Source organism: Trifolium pratense, linkage group LG2 (genome assembly GCF_020283565.1).
Source record: "Trifolium pratense cultivar HEN17-A07 linkage group LG2, ARS_RC_1.1, whole genome shotgun sequence".
Classification (NCBI taxonomy): Eukaryota; Viridiplantae; Streptophyta; class Magnoliopsida; order Fabales; family Fabaceae; genus Trifolium; species Trifolium pratense.
In genome coordinates this window covers 38,089,124-38,109,431 of record NC_060060.1, presented here as the reverse complement: position 1 = coordinate 38,109,431, position 20,308 = coordinate 38,089,124, and the positions used below count along the sequence as shown (strand labels likewise).

General features: G+C 30.5%; 3 protein-coding genes across 3 annotated transcripts; 1 reads left to right on the top strand and 2 right to left on the bottom strand.

Annotated features, from left to right (window-relative positions):
- The first annotated feature begins 4,885 nt into the window (after positions 1-4,885).
- Positions 4,886-6,344, top strand: LOC123907356 (FCS-Like Zinc finger 14). Its single transcript, XM_045957574.1, has 2 exons — positions 4,886-5,792; positions 5,949-6,344. The coding sequence occupies exons 1-2, from the start codon at positions 5,203-5,205 to the stop codon at positions 6,094-6,096; spliced, it is 738 nt and encodes a 245-aa protein (XP_045813530.1). The 5' UTR covers positions 4,886-5,202; the 3' UTR covers positions 6,097-6,344.
- A 2,768-nt stretch (positions 6,345-9,112) lies between these two features.
- Positions 9,113-13,658, bottom strand: LOC123907354 (oligouridylate-binding protein 1-like). Its single transcript, XM_045957572.1, has 12 exons — positions 13,261-13,658; positions 12,864-12,925; positions 12,492-12,594; positions 12,231-12,307; positions 12,097-12,158; positions 11,915-12,002; positions 11,658-11,733; positions 11,520-11,550; positions 10,837-10,956; positions 10,279-10,364; positions 9,842-10,015; positions 9,113-9,551 (listed from the first exon to the last, which is right to left on the bottom strand). The coding sequence occupies exons 1-12, from the start codon at positions 13,339-13,341 to the stop codon at positions 9,270-9,272; spliced, it is 1,242 nt and encodes a 413-aa protein (XP_045813528.1). The 5' UTR covers positions 13,342-13,658; the 3' UTR covers positions 9,113-9,269.
- Positions 13,659-16,099: 2,441 nt separating this feature from the next.
- Positions 16,100-17,882, bottom strand: LOC123907355 (protein TIFY 10A-like). Its single transcript, XM_045957573.1, has 5 exons — positions 17,572-17,882; positions 17,259-17,352; positions 16,988-17,187; positions 16,836-16,893; positions 16,100-16,389 (listed from the first exon to the last, which is right to left on the bottom strand). Exons 1-5 carry the CDS (start codon positions 17,738-17,740, stop codon positions 16,335-16,337), a joined length of 576 nt encoding a protein of 191 aa, XP_045813529.1. The 5' UTR covers positions 17,741-17,882; the 3' UTR covers positions 16,100-16,334.
- Between the last annotated feature and the right edge of the window lie 2,426 nt (positions 17,883-20,308).

Below are 20,308 nucleotides of genomic sequence, written 5' to 3'. Positions count from 1 at the left end.
CGCCTATGCGTTGCACTATTGCATTGGCTGGCACACCCCACCAAAAAAATAAATATATTTCATTCAATTTTAATGGTCCGTACTCATTCTCTATACATATAGGTATATATATTGGTTGGAGGAAGTGATAAGTACATCACTTTTATATTATTATTATTATTATTATTATCATTATTATTATTATTATTATAATTTTCATTTTATAATACTTATTGTTACAATTTATACAAATAATTTTTCAACATTATAATATAAAATACCACATAACACCTGTGCATCGCACGGGTGTGGGACTAGTAAAGTGGAAACATTACACATGATGTTTTGACACATTTTTATGAATTAAGATATATTTTCAAAATATACATTTTTACACGTTGAAAGAAAAAAAAAATCTCTCCCCATAAATAAAGTGAAATCTCTTAGACGTCTGTTAGCTTAACTCAATTGATTAGGGAGATCACATATGCAATGCAGGTATTGGAATTTCAACTCCAAAAACTCCACTTATTTACATTTATACAGAGTGAATTTCTAGCCGTTAAACTTTTTAAGAAAAAAGTTTCTCAAACATCTTTTCGTCTCTATTTTGCAACTTTTGTGTTAATCTATTGTCCCATATCCTTTTATTGAGAATTTAAGAGTCAAGACTTCTATAAAATGCATCCACTTTATTCTCATATACCTTCTTTCGTCCCATATTATAAGAAAAAAAAATTATTTTTTCTTGTATCAAATTATAAGAAAAAAAAAGATATATAAAATTGAATGTAAATTGCAATTAATTTACTCTCTCACTTCTTTTCTCCATAATCAATATATAAAAATTCTTTTTATATCTATCTATGAAACTTATTTAAAGAAAAACACAAAAAATCATACTTCAAATTATCATATTTTATTTTTCCTAATAAGTGTACCTATATAGGACCAACTAACAATCGGTAATTAAATTCATATTTGATATATCTATTTTTTGACACAAATTTGATATATCTATTTTATTATAGCACTTAACTAAACTTATAAATGATGTGCAACACAAAAGTTGAATGTATGATCTGCAACACAAAAGTTTTTTTTTATATATATAATTCCTAAATAGTTCTCCTAACCCTAATCCACTTGGACCAATCAAATTGTTTCATTTAGCCACATCATCCATTTAAATCCAATTAAATCACTCTACAATGCCACATCATTTCTACTTATATTATTATTATTATTATTATTATTATTATTATTATTATTATTATTATTATCATCTCTATACTTTTCATATTCTACATTTATATACTTATGGCTTTTTAATATAGACTCACTCAAGCCTTTACTTAGTCTTTACTTTTTTTGGCGAATATAATAACTTTTGCTTACTATATTATAATAACTTTTGTTAAATTCTCTATTTTATTAAGCCAATCAAATATATAGATCATTTATGAATTTTAAAATGAGAAAACATTTTCTTGTATGAAATAGAGGAGTAAATAAAAAGCTTAATTATACATTTGATCCTTTACGTTTATTTTAGGTTTTAATTTGGTCTCTTACGTTTAAAAAGTATCAATTTGGTCTTTTACGTTTATTTTAGGTTTCAAGTTAGTCCTTTCCGTCAATTTTGTCACATGTGACAATCAATTTGCATACGTGGACTGACACGTGACACTTTACACTCTGACACGTGTACTGTTCAAACGGTGTTAGTGACAAAACTAACGGAAATGACTAACTTGAAACCTAAAATAAACGTAAGGACCAAATTGATACTTTTTAAACGTAAGGGACCAAATTGAAACCTAAAATAAACGTAAGGGACCAAATGTGTACTTAAGCCTAAATAAAACAATAGAAATATAGAAATATCTCAAGGGTATAAATGTAACTTGGTAGTGAAAGGCATCATATTCCGTGTGGGCCCAACCAAGTCACTTTCACTTCTCAAAATCAGTGGGCTCCGTGATGTGGTTCGAGTCATCATGTCCCAATACACTATACACGTGGTTCTCCATCTAACGGCCCAGATTTATTATCAATCAGAGACAACGACCTCAAGTGTCATGTCGATATTCCTTATAATAAATATTAAATCATAATATCAAAAAAAAATAAAATATTAAATCATATAATTGCATAATTTTTAAATTAAATAGTACGTAAAATATAGTAGTGTGCTGGAAGAGACCAGACTTCTTCTATTCCAAAATAAATGATATAATTGATTAATTTATGTTTCTCAATCTACAATTTTCATTATTGATATTTTTAATTATCTATGATAAAAAATTAAAAAATTGTATATCATCTTAAAAATACTTATAGAGATTATATAAGATGTATAAAATGTTGTTTGTTATCTCGATAAGTATTATATGAATAATGTATATAATAAAATTTAGTTTTTCATTTATCTCGATAATATTAACGACTTATTAAATACCATAATTTTGATGGTTTTGAATAACCTATCAAATTATTTTCAAAATTTCTAATTCTTTTTTATGGATGATCTATTTGATAAAAACTTTCAATCCAACGGTAAGTAAATTTTATAAAATTAGTATTCGGTAGATGATTTGTTGGTTCACCGTAGCATTATCATGTAATTGATTATATATAAAAAAGATAAATTGCAATTGAAAATCATAGTATTGAGAGATCAATTAATCTAACTCAAATCCTTGTGCCTGGTTCTACTTTTGAATGGAATGAGATTGTTTACTTCACTGTCTCACAAAGAAAATGGAAGTTAACGACAATTAGTATTATAACGAGTAGATAAATAACTTATTCTTTGTATTTTCAATCATCAATCAATTTTTTCTTTTGAGTTTATTAAAATAGCTTAAACATTCTTTAGTTTGCAAAAGTTATATCAAATGTCCTGAATAATTAGTTGAGGAGTATCCGAGGATCAGGTGCACGGATCCATAAATTTTAATAAGTAAAGTCAAGATCATATTATAAATAAAATATAAGTAGTATAATTATACAACACATTTTTTATTCAAGATTAGTTTTTTTTTGTTGCTTAATCAATACTTTTAAGACGCTTATTAATAATTTTATTAATTTTATAATGAACTGACTATTGTGGTGTTAATTTATTTGTAATCTCCTTTCGGGACATTGTGGTTGATGGAGTTTGGAGACTTTCGATGGAGGGTCGTTTTCTTACTCGTTAGGGTTGGAGGATTTAGTTTGTACTCAGCAGTTGAGGCTGCCTCATATATGTTTGCGGCTTGAGTGTTATAAGATCATATATTGAAATTAAATATAGTGAAGTATACGGTATGAGCTTTGATTTTGACATTGGTTTGGATGGTCTTTGTTATATCATTGTGACTTTTGACTTTAGTTTCACTTGCCCAACACCGTCCCCATAAAGTCACATGCTTTGGCGAGTGCCCTTTTTAGTAAAAATGTTTAGGATATGGAAGTCAACTTTGACATGATCACCGGACAAAATATAGTTTTTTTTTTAAGCAACTCATGCTCAAGATTTTCTTTTAGCTATTCTCATCGATGAGTTGAGACAACATATGTCACGGTAGAGTACCACATTATTTTCATATACCGCATAATGATTCCATTATTTACTATTGAGGAAGTTTGCCTTGTTTGCTGTAAAGCGTGCATTGATCAATTTGAGGAGCAAACTATTCATTGTAGGGAGCTTTCAAGCTTCAGATATAGACATGACTTTGTCATGGATGTCCTTTGTGACATAGTTGTATATGCGAAGAAAGAGGCGTTTGTGAACTTTTTGACTGAACCACAAGAAGGGAGATCAACACGCTTAGGCCTAAAAATGTTCTAGTGTATCGTTAGTTATCAGGGAAGCATGTTTATGTGAACTTGATTGAAATTTTCCCACTTGTGGGATTGATGACTCGGGATTTAATTGTGCGACAAGCGGCCCTCAAAGCTGCTTCAAGCAAAGTGACGAAACACGAGAAAACGTGTTTTGACAATTAACATATTTTTATACAGTTTGTGTTTGACACCTCTGGCTTTCTAGCACTGGATGTTGTTGATCTTTTGAAAAAAGTTTAAAGGAACATGCATAACAATATTGTCTATCCTAATTTTATAGATGTAATTTCAAAATGATTGATTTATCTTCCAAGAAAATTAGCAACGCAACTTGTTGTCCATTTGTCTTTCGTTGTGCATATATTAAAGTAAAATAGTGATATAAAATTATTAGTATAACTTTACTATAAAAAAAATATTAGCATAACTTTTGAAATAATCAACATGAATCATTTTTAACACGCAAACAATTTGTGAAATGAAAATAGAAATTCATAACTAAAAATTCTATCAGACAGTTTATTGTCTTAAACGTGAAGAAATGAAAAATCTTAAATTTTGTTATTGATACAGTTATTAATTAAATTTACTGTATTTTCAGAATAATAGTTAATATTTATTACAAAGAAATTTATCGGCACCGTTAATTAATCTGCTTTTATATACCATTTCTTTATCTAATTATAATTAATATACCGAACGTCGACATTTTCCATGTATTTTTTTTTTTACCACAAAATCACATAGTTTATATATTTTTATTTTTTAAAGTAGTCTAGAGGCTAGAAATTTCAGCCATAAAATGGATAAATGAAATGATCAGAGTTCAAATCTTGACTTTCTGCATATATAATACAATGTCCTACCAACTGAACTAAATTCACGGGACATATTTCAATTATTTTTTTTTTTAACAATATTTCTAAATGTTTTATAATAATGTATATAGGGGTATGTAGGGGTATCTCAATAATTGGAAATGCCAAATTTTTCTTTCAAGAATCTGGCCCACTGACAAGCGACCTTGAGATATATTATTATTTATTAAATTAAGCAAAGGTTATCACAAGAAAGGAATCACTTTAATGTAAGCAAATCAAATCAAAATATTATTATCAAACTACTAGTTTCACTTAAATAATAATATATCATAAAAATATTAATTGTTGGGCATTTCTGAAGCAATGATCATCCACAAAATTCCAAACAAACCAAGGGTTTAGCCCAACTACTCCATGAAATTAATATTAAGACCCCTAACATGACTTTATAGGTTGGTCTTATAAAGACACCCACTACTCTCCACCTTTCTATTCTCCCATTCCATTCTTCAACACACAACACAACAACCTCTCTTCTCTTCATCTTCTCATCTTCTCTCCAATCATGTTGAGGAAAAGACCCTCTCCAATGATCGGAAAGTTGTCAGAGTTACTGGTCTCCGGTGGCCGTATGATGGACACCGGAAGCCCAAGAGGCCCATTAGACACAAAGATGCAATCATCACCAAGAGGTTTAAAAAACTATGACCTTGGTGGTGTTGGTCTCAAAATTGTGGCAGCTCTTGATACTAATAAACCATGTGAAGTTTTACCTAAACATGCTGTTTGTACATCAAATTTGAACCGATCAAGACCAATCCAAATTCAATCTGTTAAAAGTCCAAATGGGTTTCAAATGGATTATTCAAATATGAATGAAATTGACATGGAAAGCTTGGAAGAAGAATACACCTATGTGACATGCCACGTACCTAATAAAACCTTCACTAAGGTCTATTATGATGGTGGTGAAGGTGATGTTCGGAGACAACAAGGTTGTAACAACAACTACTACAACAACGTTGGTGTTCTAAGAAAATCTTCACCACCACAAATTTTGATTGAGCCGGAACCATTATTTCCTACATCAAATTTTCTTAATTCATGTAACTTATGCGGAAAGAATTTGCATGGCAAAGATATCTACATGTACAGGTATTGATTGATTACTCAAATTTATTTTTATTAGTTTTTTTTTTATAAATTAGGTATTCTCTGCGCGTAACTGCAGAGACTAATCCTTATTTTTTTATTCTTAGATTTATCATTTATGGGACATGAAATTAATTAATTTTTTTTTGTGGTGTGTAGAGGAGAGAAAGCATTTTGTAGCACAGAGTGTCGTTCAAGTCAAATAATGATGGATGAACGCAAAGAGAGGTGTGGGTCAGAAATGGAATTATCAAGTTCACCTTATACAAGGGATCAAATATTTTCAAATGGAATTCTTGCAATTTAATCAAGGATTTGATGAATCATACCCTGGCCGTGGAAATTAATTAATAATCTAAGTACATAGTATAAATACTATACTATTGTTAACTATATGGAATATTTATATAGATAACTTGATCGCAACCAAAACGAAATTTTTGACGATGAGAAATAAAGAGAGAGAAGATGTATGTATTTTGATGTATTTTTCCTTTTGCCAAGCACAAAAAGGAATCATGAATTATGAAATCACAAATCATTCTCAATTGTGTAGATGGATTTGTTCTGCTTCTGGATTCTGTCTCAAATACTAATTTTCTTTCCTTAAAATTTTCATCTTATATCGTTTGCACAATATTAGAATATCATACTGCTCGCTTATGATGAAAAAAAATATAGTATATTACTGGTCATCGTTTTTAATTAGTTTGATTTTTTTTTTTGTTATATATTTTCATTTAGTTATTGTGCATGATTGTTACAATATAGTTTCTTTTTGGTACAAAATATAGTTTTTTTTAATAAGGAAAATGGTTGTTACATTATAATATACTTACCCTCTCTCATGTCGATTATAAGTGTATAACAGTAACTTTTTGGATCTTGCTATCATGTGTCCTAAGGGCATATCTTAAAGAACTCAAAAGTAGAAAATTTACATTGAAAAAAAGTAGCATTTTGACTTTTATCAAATTGAATACATGAATTTTTAGGCGAATACTAATATTTCTATATTGAGTCTCTTAACATGTGCCCATGTGCCATTAGGGCACATGTTAGATTTCTCCTAACTTTTTACATGAAAAAAGAAAAGGTGTAAAGAAATAAGAAAACTACTCCCTCAAACACACCTCAATCAGCTAACAATCTATAGTATATTAAATTCAGTCAATAGTATGAAATTTAAAGAATGAGTCACTGGTCTTTGAAAATTAAAAAAAATGAGTCACTATTCTAAACATTCATTATTATTTTTTGGGCGTGTCCTTCAATTTTCACATTTCACAATCATTCTGTATTTAATTATTGGGGTCGTCAATTTAGAATACATCCAAATCTCATAAATAAAAAGAAGTTTTATATTGAAAATAAAAGGCCTAAGAGTGAGAATATCTTGGGTGTTTATTAAGGGTCAAAGACTCTAATTATCGGCTAAAAATTATAATATTTAATTATTTTAGATTTTGATAGTATTTATTATTGAAAAAATTTAAAATAATTTATGTCTCAATTGATTTTATTAGAAAAACATTTGACAACAAACACCTCCAAATAATTTAGCAACTTGATGTTTGGGTTAGAATTGATTTTAAAATCCCAATTGGGTGATATATATACATAGTCCAAAAAAAGATTATAACTCAATTCTTATAAAAGTTTGTATAGTTGATCTATTCAACAAAAATTTATAATTCAATGGTTGTATTATTAAAATCTAATGTTTATAATTAGTTAGTAAGTTGAGTAATTCTTAGTGTATGAATTAAAAATACTAGTATTTTATCTAGTTTCTTCTCTTCATGTTTTGTTTTGTAGTGCATTGCTTTCATTGTAGCCCATAAATGGTTCATATGTCATGTAAGATGACAAAAGGGGTAGAGGACTTAAGGGAGGTGGAAGTGGGGTATTGGAGAGGCTGTATTAAGACCTTATTTTGAACACAAGAAGAAGCTGTCTCATAAATGTGTTATTTCGTCGTTTAAGTTGATGCCATTTAAGTGGGGACCATAAGATGGAACACATTGAAAATGAAAGGAGCACCAATATGAGTATTATGACAAGGGAATCCAACTATAGTGTGGCCATCCCATCCCACTAAGAAAAAGAAATAAAATCATGAAACCAAGCTATGGTCTAAAAGAAAGAAAAGAAAATCATAACTATGGTTCCTAGCTACTTTGTGTCGGAACTTGGAACCCTTCTTTTATTATTCGATGGTATATGCCTAATGCCCCCACTACTAAATTTACTACTACTACTACTACATTTTTTTCAGCTCTCAATTTTTTCCTTAAAGAACATCATTGTGCTCCTTTGTTCCTCAATAGACTAGACTATAGAGAGGAAAGTGTAACATTGATATGATACGACATGTTACTTTTACAAGCTCTATAGCTTTCCTCATAAGCTATGAACGCATTCTTGATCATTTGGTCGATCACATGATAATTCATGTGAATAATTTATGAGGAAAACTAGTAAAAAGCACATACAATTTGTGTTGTATGTTTGTAAAAAAAAAAAGAGGAAAATTTATGCTAATGTGCTGTCACATTAAACTCGTGGTCATAGATGAAATACATGATTTACAAGAATAACTTTATAATCGAGTAATAATCTACTTTAATAAACATTTTCGTGAATAAAGTATTTTTTATAGAAAAAGAAGGTATTTTCATGAGCTTCACGACTATTCTGTCAAATGTGGACGTCGTTTTCATATACTCTTTGTATAAAATGAATTAACATTCGTTGAAGAAAATAAAAAGCTAATGATAATTATCTTCAGGGGCATTGTATAATGCAAGAACTGTGCCATACTCATTCGTAAGATTTTTTTCTAAAAACCTTTTCCCATCTTGAAATGAGATAACTATTTTTTCCACTCATACAAGTCCAAATATTGAATAAATAAAAATATCATATGCTTAGAAAAGATGAGCTTAGTATAATGAAATAAAAAATTTAGCATTTGTTGATATTTCCCACTGTTGTTACTGTATATACATATAACTAATCAAAATACAGTAAACTGCAAGCAAATTCCAAGTAAAATCCGAACCATTTCGTATGTCTTTCTTTCTCATTAGTCAGAATCCCTTATTTACCAAAACAAAACCCAAGCTCAATAATGTGTTTAAAGCTCATTGAATTTTGTGGTCATTTTCATCATTAAGAAACAGTGCAATGGGGAGGATATTAGCAATTTTATATTTTTCATTGTGCTACTGACATTTTTCTGTAGTAAGAAAGTAGTAATAAATTATTGTAGCAAAACAAATATGTTGGGCAAAAACAAAGCATAAAGCACACCGAAAAGGTAGGTACAAAAGGAAAAGAATGAGAAAGACAAAGGAAGAAAAGAGCACACCATAGGGGGGAAGAGGGAAGTAATTAACATGCAGTATTGTAAAACCATTATGGCGGCTCAAAAGACTTAAAATAAACATCTTTAATTTTCATAGGGGGTCGGATATTTTACTGATAGTACATAAGGTGCTGGGTGGTGGCAGCATTAGGGAATCCTGCACCATACCCAGCCCCAATAGCACCCATTCCCATGGCTGCCTGCTTTAGGGCATGCTGATTCTGCTGTTGCAGAAGGGCATGTGCACCATTCATTTTGCTCAAAGCTAGCTGGCGTTCATACGCTGCAAGACCGGCATGTGAAAGTCCTGGCACTGGTACATGCGTAGAAACTGGTGGTGGAAGAGGGGTAGAAGCTGTTCCTGGAGGAGTTGGCTTGCTACCCCATGAGCACTGCAAAATATCAATTAACAAGATTAGAAAACCAATCCAACATTTTCTTAGAGCTTTCGAGTATTATGAATCTATATTATACAGTATATGGTTGAGGATATGATGCAAGATCTTAGTGAATAAGTGGGTTCTGAGAAAGATAGACAACCTAGTTAGCATTCTACTTGAAATTTGTTTTAAAAAATCCAGATACTAATGAAACCTTGATACGATATTTCCTCTGGGCTCTGGTAATACACCTCTAAATAAAAGAATATAACGGATATATATCCTGCCAGTTAGCCATTTACCTTGATGGGTTTGCCAAACAGAAACCGAGTATTTCCCATCTGTATAGCAAGAGCTGCTTCACCATGGGTACTGTATCTCACAAACCCAAAACCTTTGTCTCGTTGCACCCTAACATCTTCAATAGTTCCAACACCGAGGGCATGAAAATGATGATGGAGATCAACAGAAGTAACCTGCAATTAACAAACGACGAACACAACATAATTTTAGAACAAACTGAATTTGAATTTACAGTACTCTACTATTCATATTTTATATAGTTTGCAAATCTAATTGCAAAATATAGTACTGAAGCACTTTCCGTCTATGCACACAACTGCCAGAGTAGTTGATACTATAGTATATTACACCCATTTAAATAGACAGAAAAGTACTCCCAGATAGACGTGAAAGACTAGTAAGGTAAAAACTGTCGGAAAACAATATGAATCCTTGCCTCAGGAGCAAGATTGCCAACATAAACAGTGGTATAATGAGGATTCTTCTCAGGACCGTCATCACTGGTTATTTCCTGCCCTTCTTCTACAAAAAATAAAAGCCAAACAAGATGTGAAGATTATTCAGCAAGCAAAATAAACAATCAGGCCACTGTGATAAATAGATGGAAAAGTATATAGATGCACAAAAAATATTTTTGTCAAAAATTTCAACCATGAAAAAAAAAAGCTATTATAAAGCAGCATTCAACAGATTTAAAGCTAATAATTGGATGATCCCATTAAAAAATCATTTGAAGTCAACCTCCATGTTTGGTAACAAAGAAGGGCTTAAAATTTACTTTCAATTATTTTAAATACAATAAAGAAGGGCTTAATTGTATGTTTGGTAACAGTTTTCATCAGAAATCATAGTATATTTATAAGTGTTTTCAAGAAACAGGTAACGAACACACGGATTCACTGACTTCTAATGCCAACTGTACACCACAAAAATTAAAGAAAAAAATGTGAAGCCCCCTGTAAGGAATTATAGTATAATAAACTTATGATCTCACCAGATGTTCCGCTGGTTAACTCCACAACACCTTTGGAATCTGAACTCTGATTTTCACCATTGATAGTAGCTCCTTTTGTGGCCCAATTACAACGAATCTGCCTACTTCCGAGCCATTTACCTGAAGTGTTGGGGAAAACATTAAAAAATCAGACAACCTGAAGTGTCGGGGAAAACATTAAAAAATCCAACAAAACTGAAGGACTAAATGTAATTAACTATTTAACTAAAATTATGAAGACAGTACTTCAATGAACCAAACATCCAATTAGAATTATCACTAATTTAATCACTAATTTACTGGTCTTGGTGCGGTGAGGACTTGAATACCAAATGCTTAGGGACCATATAACCAATCAAAATATTTGTTTGATCCTTCATCATAAACAACAGTACAATTAGGTGCCCCCCATCACATCCCCCTAAAATATGTTTTAACCATTGAAATAGGTACTACTACTACATATGCATATTAATTTTCAGATATAATTTCCAACTAAAAAAAGAAGTCTGGTCGGGGCTTGGAGCAAGATATTGATTTGAATGTTTTAAACAATTTACATCTTGTTAGTTAAAAATATATAAATGACATGGTATCAAACAATTACCACACACATACACACACGCTTCACTTCAGCTATGTTGAAAATGAAAAACTAGAATTTACATGATAATATATCTTACCAGTTAAGTCGTTTATGGCACTTTGGGCTTCCTGAAAAATTACATATAAAACAAAGTCACCCTACCATTAGCATGTCAAAGACACAGAAATAAATAAAGATAAAAAGATAACAAATGTAAAAAGTGAAGATTTCATGCCTGCTGATTTCGAAAAGATACAAATCCAAATCCCCTGGAACGGCCTGTCTTCTGATCCCACATTACCCTTGCATCTCTGCAACCAACATCCAATAAGTGTGATGATATTAATGAAAATGAATTGATTTCGGATACACATTCAGGTCTGAAGTACTTCTAACAAAATATCTCCCCGTCTCATAAAAACAAAGTATCCCCCTTAGTAAACCAGGATAACGAATATAAAAAAATAAAGATAAAGGGTGTATAAAACTTACGAGCAACTAGAATACACGGAGAAGCAAGCATACAGAGTTGCATCTGTAACCTCGGGACTAAGGTCACCAACAAAAATATGGAAATGTCCTAAATCAAAATGAACGATAAAAGTAAATTTGTGATTCACAAAAAAAGGGAGGCAAAATTATCGACAAAGGTACATGATCCAAAGAAATATAACCTGACGTGTCTTCTCTTTGGCCACGAGCATAAGCCCAGTTAACTTTGATAGCCTGTCCAAAACTGCAGACAACGTGTTAAAATAATAAACTTACAAAAGTGTTCCATAACTAACATTAACAAGCATACACATACATATTCCTCCCATTGAGAGTCACAATAGCAATTGTAGCTGAACTGCGATCGTAGTAGTCCACGAAGCCATAAGATGACTGCAGATGACAATATAAAGCAGATCATCATGATTGAAAATACAAAAGAAGAATAAGATTGCGTGAAATTTCTCACTAAATGACTTTTGTTATTAGAACAGCAAAAAGATATTATAAATATTGTAATTTTATTAATCCATCGTTTTATTTTCCGTTTGATGAGATAACTATCAACAAAGCTGACCTTCTCTTTCCGAATAAGCTTGCATCCTTCAAGTGCACCAGCACTTGAAAAAAGCTCTTGAAGAAGTGGTTCTGTAACCTGAGGATGAATGTTGCCGACATAACTGCATTTCCTCAAAAGTGATTAGATTAGATATACAATAATGCAAAATATAATACAAAAACAAAAAAAAAAAAACTTAACAAGTCTGCCGATAAATGAAAATTGAATCCATTGACTACGAAAAGCAGAAACCAATAAAAAGAACAGCTAGAACACAATTTATGCTAAAGATTATCTTAGAGGTAATGAAGTTTGAGGCTACTAAACTAGGAAAAATCACTAGATAAAAAAAAAAAAAAAGTAAAAATAAAGTGTCTACTAAACACTCACACACTGCGGCATGTACTCGAATCAAAGCCAGGAGGCAGATTTCCACTCAAGATAGGCTCTATCTGCAAAATAAAAATGTAAAAAAACAAAAACAAACAAAAATCCTAAAAGCAAAATTTATAGACTCACCTCTCCACTAATCTAATCGAACAAAGCTAAACTCGAATTAACATCAATACCTAAGGTTTAAACTCGAGTAAACACCAAAACGATAAGATGAATTCGTGCAGTTAAAATCAAAATTGCAGAGTAATAATTTACATATATTATATATCTAATTTTTAAGGGATGAAGACCTATGATTGATCAATTAGTAAGTAATTGAAGCTAAAACAGTGATCAGAAATATAATACGAGCTAGATTGAGAGGAATATGAAGTAATAAAGAGTAACGAACCTGTGGAGGAGTGATAAGAGCAGGATGATGGTAGAGAGAGTGTTGCATCATTGGATTCTGTCTCAATTTCTGTGGAAGCATCTTCAGTTTCTAGGGTTAGGGTTTGAAGCAGCAGAGGTAAAAGAAATGGGAAATGGAAACTGAATTGAAAGGAAAAAAAAAAAACTAAATTACAACAGAAAAGAAGAAAATAAGATGAAAAGGAAAAGAAAAAAGGAAAGAAAAAAAAGAAAAAAAAAAACCCTCGAAAGAGAGGGTGAAGAAGAAAGGACAGACAATGGAAAGGGGAAGAAGATGATACTACTAGATTGTTTGTTGTTGTTAGGGGGGAACTGTTTCAGAGTCAGACTTTCCCTTTAATATTACCCTCCAAACTTAATTACTGTATCATTCAAGGTCTTCTAAAAATTAATAAAAAAAAAGAAGATAAATATGGAAAGTTATGTTAACTTGGGGACCACAAATTGATAATTGCTTTGGTGAAATGTTACTCTCAGATAACAAAATAAATGAGATATTTTTTACTTTGCCTACTATTCATATGATTTTTTTTACTGTATTTATTTATTAATATGCATATGTAAATATTAACATATGAGATTTTGTTTGATTTATCTCGATGAATATTCTTAAAATATATAATTTTTACTAATAGATAATTTAAAATATTAATGATTAAAATTGTGCATTATAAACGTGAAGAAGGTCGAATATGTCATTTATTTTGAGACAGAAGGAGTAACTATTAGTCTATTATGTATTACCATTAGAGAAAAAACAAATTTGAGTACCTATTTGTTTACGTGGGACTCTTTGTAATAATGTAGATTTATTAGTGGACCTATTTAGAACATTATAAGAGCATCTCCAACGATGATATCATTTTGGGTATCATAGATTACTAATAAATGATCATACAATGTCATGTAATATTTATGTAACTCATATGTATTTTGCTTCGATGGTGGTATCACTTTGGGTATGATACATTATTATCCAGTTGTCCCTTTTATATTTATTTTTTTAACTGAAATTAATGATATTAAATTGATGATACGGTAACTTAAATAAGATACTGTATCATCAATTTCGATACCCTATGTGTCACGTCATGGAACTCCGATGATAAAAAAAAATAAGGTACGGATCATTAACCTAAGATACTCTCTTTGATACTCTTATTGAAGATGCTCTAAGAGGTGTTGGGTTAGAGGGAATGAGTGTTTATTAGGTAATATTATTAAAAAATTATAGATAAGTGATATGTACCATGTGACCCACTTAAGTACTCAAAATTGAGTTTCTCCATTGTGGATGCTCTAACTAGATATTGGGCTTCCAATTTCAATGGCCCAACTTATAAAGTCACAATGAAGCAAGACTTTATCGATTACATTTGTTATCATAAGTCAACCATTTAAATAGATTTAAGTTATTTTGAAAGATTAGTCTCTATAATTATATGTATAGAATATTTTGATTAGCAAAAAAACAAATTGGCGCCCCTTAAAATATGAATTTAATTTATATGCATTGTCAGTATAAAATTATTTTACACATACATCCAATAATATACTGACACATCATGTATGGTATTTAAAAATACATGATGTGTCACATTCATTAAATGATGTGCAACGCATTATTGAATGTATGTGTAAAGAATTTTTACACCAACAGTGCACAACAATTAAACTCTTAAAATTTACTCTCACGCGGTAAAATTTAAATTTATTCCTGATATTTTTCAGCAAAGTAAAAATTAAGTTTGTCAAAACTTTTTTTTTTGGTAAATGTTAGAGCATGTATTTAATTTTTGTCATTCATAACACGTTTTTGTCTCAGCAAATGCAAAGTTTAAGTTTATCAGAACACGTTAAAAAATTAGAAAGCTTCAAATAATCTGTGGGGTAGAGAAATAATGTGAGCGGTCGGACATAAATTATCTCCACTTGAGATTTGAAAAGAAATGAAATTGGGCCCAACTAAAGGCTCCGATTTGGGCTTTCTCTTGTCTCCAATTTGAGAAAGCTACTCATATCCCCACCCTGCTACTACAGTTTCTAGAACCCCCATCCTGTCCAAATGCAGTGCTCCGAACATGTATAAAGTATAAGCCATTATTTTATCCACTTTCAAAATGATGAATTGGAATAAGAAAAAAAAAAGTGTTTGTTAGTCTACAAAGTGCATCAAGTGAGATCAAAATATCTCTTACATACTATAACGATAGTTTAGTGACTAAGATGAGAAGTTAAGGAGCAAAATGATAAGACGTTCGTAGATTCAAACTACACTTTCAATTCCAGCGTATTACTAATATTTGCTCTTTTTTTAAAAAAACACTGTAGAAGCAGCTTAAATATTGGCCCAAAAAATAATAATATCAATGTGCCACGTTAATTCTCAAAATACTTCACAAACTTATCTATAAATATAATCCCATGTATATTGGATAACTTTGTTATTAGTTTGTTACATTTTTATACTGATTTGTTACGTAACTGTATGTAAAATTGATTCTGACCAACATTGAGTTGAACAAAAGGTTGAATACAGTTTGATCATACCAAACAAGCTAATGTTTTTTTTTTTTTTTGAGGTTAAACATAATTCATTAAGAATAAGCTGGAACACAGCTATTAATGATACAAGGTTCAGCAGACATAGCTGCAGCAACAGAAAAACCAGAAGAAAGAGGAACAACTCCTACCCAAATTCTATTACCCATAATCCTAGCCAAAGAGTGCATAAAAAGAAAGAAGAAAAAGGAGTGCATAAAAAGAATAAATGGGAGAAAGAAAACATACAAAAGAAATGAGAAAAATGAATTCAAAAATGAAAAAAACTAATTATAGGAAATATTTATTTATTTATAATCATAAAAAGAGCCCTCAGCTAATAGACTACGTTAGATCTACAATATATATAAAATGACAGAAAGAGAGAATTAGCTGAGAGGCCCATAGAAAATATAAACAAAAAAAGAAGTTGAATCTACTTAAAACTGTGATTGCCCTAGTATTTACAATTATTTAGCACCTAACACAAGCCATGTAATGGATTAGCAGGCTTTACTGCATCAGAGATGGATTGCTTGGTTTAGAGTATGGTGATTTGGAAGTAACTCTGCAAATAAAACAAAAAATAATAAATATCAATAAATTAAGCCAAAATAACACCACCACCATGCAATTTGCACAACAGACTAGGATAAAAAGAAATGATGCATCAATTTCCAGTGGCACTAAAGCCAAATTCAAACCACCAAAAGGTAAAATAGAAATTCATCACAAACTAATTGATTCTGAGATTGTTTCGATATTTCACCCATAATGGACATGTTTGGATTGACTTATTTTTTTTAAGTTATGCAAGACAGCTTACGAAATAAATAAGCTTTTATATATATTATTCGATTCAAAGTTTGTCGGGATGTTTATGAAAAAACAAATTATAAATTAACATAAAAATTTACTTATTTGTATAAATTATATTTTATAAGTTTAAAAATAAGTCAATTAAAACGGGGCCAAAGACATGCAGAACAATATTTTTGTATTTGAGAGGCGTACCTATCTTTCCTCTTTTCCATGAATCGAAGAAGTGAAGCTTTTCTAGCAATTGTTGGTTCTGTACAGAAATCAAAGTTATAATCAACGAGTATTAAAAAATAAAATCATCCATGATAAACATTATTAGTAATGAATAAAGAGCAATTAATTACCTCCAATAATCAGTGTGGAAGATGGTTGAGTGATGATATTAGGATTAATTGAAGGTTGAATCTGAGTTTTAGTTTTTGCAAATGACTTAAGCTCCTCAACTTTCTGAGCAGGAAAATCATCCAACACAATAACTTGTCCATTATAAAACATAGTCAATTGTGCAGTTTTAGTCTCTTGAGCAACAATAGAGTTAAATCCACTGTAAACAAAACAACAAGATTATGATTCATTCATTTTCTTAATTCAACACAGTTAAGCACAAAAACGTACCTGGTAGATAAAAAATCTACAGTTTTAAGTTCTTCTTCTTTTGTTGGAAAGAAGTCCATGGTTGTTGTTCCAGAACAAGATGAATCAGGAGACACTGTAGATTGATTAACAAATTCGTAAGAAATCAAGAAGAAAATTCATTTACATTGCATGTTGATTTTTTATATGATGCTGATATATGGAGAAAAATTAGGTTTAATAGAACTAACTTCCGTATTAAACGCATTTTAATAAAATAAAAAAAGATGATGATGAGAAAAAAGGGGAAATTAATGAAATTATGGGAGTTAATTAATTGGAAATTAGAATTTACCATTTGGTGTGAGGGTGAGGGTGGATGGATTGTGAAGGGAGAGAGTTCCGAAAGTACCCTTGTCTTTGATGAATTGGCTCAATAGATTACAAGTTTGAGAAAACGTTGATGATTTGTTGTTGTTGTTGTTGTTGGCGGAAAACGCAGAATATTCTGATGAAGTCGACATTGAAATTTTCTAACCAGAGAATGGGGAAAAAGGAATTGTGGTTTGAGAGAGATCAGAACAGAGAATTGCAATTGCACAAAGTAATGAATGAATGAATGAGAGAAACGGCAACGCTTTGATGAGAAATGAGAGGGGTTTGGTATCTTTTATATGGTTTTTTTTTTAGGGTCATGTTAACATGTGCACAAAAGGCACATGTTAAGCTTCTAAATATAGCAAATTGCATTTAATGTTTGAAAAAAATTTAATGTTTAAAAAATTAAATGCACAAATTTCAATATATTATTTCTACTTTTGCTTCCTTAACATGTGCCCTTGGTGCACATGTTAACATTTTCCTTTTTTTTATGATGTAACTGAAAGAGGGAAAATGAAATTGAAGCACGAGGAATAAATGGATGGAGTATTTAATTTTCTTTCGTTACATGTTGCTGTGGGTGCCTACTACTTTGCACTTGTAAAGTCCAATATGACATTATGTCAAAAAAAAAAAAAAAAAAAAGTCCAATATGACATTTTCTTTCTTTAATTGGTAGGTTATTTAATTAATTTAATTTAATTTAATACTAGTATTTGTATTTGTGTGTGGTGTTTTGGTGAGTAATTTGAAACACGTGTTGTTTGCGTTTGGTAGTAAACGGCAGCGGCAAGTTTTGTCACTATATTCCAACCCAGCACCACTCGGTTTGCTTTTTTAAAATTGACTCCATTAAATAAATATTAAATATACTACCCAAAAAAAAAACTAAATATTAAACAAATAAATGCTTGTTTCCTGGCATTACTACCAGACGCCTCGCAGTCGCAGGCTAAGGGATCACGTGAACAATCAGCATCTATTTAATTTTTCTTTTGTCATCACTTCGCACATTGGTCTGTTTGGAACGATGAGAAAAAAGTGGGAGGAAGAAAAATTAATCAAACCAATGTATGAATTTGGACTAAAGTTGATCCAAGTTCATGCATTGATTTGCACAAAACTAAAATGTCCAAGACACTCGTTAGCATTTTTAGTAGTAATTTAAGCTTGATTTGACATGTATGACTTTGATTATTTTCATTGATTTTATTACTTCATCAATTTAAACCGTTTGATCAACAATTAACGGCCGTCATAATCGAGTGAAATAAAATATAGAAAACATAGAAGATAGTACTACCCGGTAAGAATATTTAGTTAAATTATTACTATCTCCCTTTGTTTTTCTTTTTTTTTTATATATTTTTCTTAATATGTGATCGATTGTTACATAGGTTACTCGAAGAGAAAACAAGTTATAAAAGAGTTTATGAATCTTACTTGTGATACAATTAAGTGTTGAGTTTATTGTTGACATTGCTCTTACTTCTCTTCTTCCCTTCTAAGCTCATCTATCTCTCTCCATTCTCTCAAAGTTTTTCTTTTATTCTATTTTTTTTTTTCAAGTGTGAGACCATCAAGTGAAAACTGATGCTTATTAATAATCCCTTTGCTAACTTATTTTCTAAAAAAACGGGATAGAAAAATGGATTGGGAGAATATGGTAGTGTCGTCAAACTAGGGAATGGTAGTTATTTGGCCTCTGAGTTTTTAGTAAATTGCACGTTTAATTGATGAATAAAAGTGGGGTTTATGATTACTACTACATCATTTGCCTCTTTAGTGGAACAAACAAACAAACAAGCTATAAATGGATAACTCCACCACTCATATGAGAGAAAAAAAAAACAAAATGAGTTTTGTGAAATCTATTTTTGAATGACACCCTAAGTTCTACGATCTGGATCCTCTGCAGCGATGATGCCTGCTGCCATTTCTGCTGCAGTTTGTGGAACGTTGGATTGTGGCATGCTCCATCAATAGCTAGCGCACATAATATAGGTTGTGCTACTGCTAGTGTGCTATTTTTATTCTTTATGTATTGTACTAGTGTGTGTGATGCTATGCGTATAAGTTAAATATTTTTACTATACTAAGACCCAAAAAAATTATTTCTTCTATACAACATGTTTAATATTATTATTTATTTTTTAAAAAAATAATAATTGACTAACAAAAGATAAACCACCATTTTGGTCCCTAAAAATTTATTCCCTCCGTTTTTCTTTAAGTGTCATTTTATGTCGAATTTATCGTTTCTATTTAATTGTCGTTTTGATATTTTAAGGGTACGATTTGTCGATTATAGCTATTGTCAATTACTCTTATTTTTTTTTCAATAAAACTAGTTAATGTTATATATTTGGAAAACTAAAGTTTTTTTTTTAATTTTTTTTGGTACATAACATATTTTTTTTCTGTACATAATATATTAAATTTATTTGAAAGATAAAGTGTGTGCATAAAAATAAGAATTTATTGGTGGATTAAAATTAAGGTATACTAGGAAGATAATGTGCAAAAATACACTTTGTTAATTTAGTCCAAAAAATTACTATCAAATGAGATACTAAAAATGAATTTATAATTAATATAAAAATATAATATTGAACATGTTGTACACTACCTAAAATAACTTAAAAAAAAAAAAACACACACACACATACACACTAGCACAACCTATGGTTAGATGCGCTATTGAAGGAAAG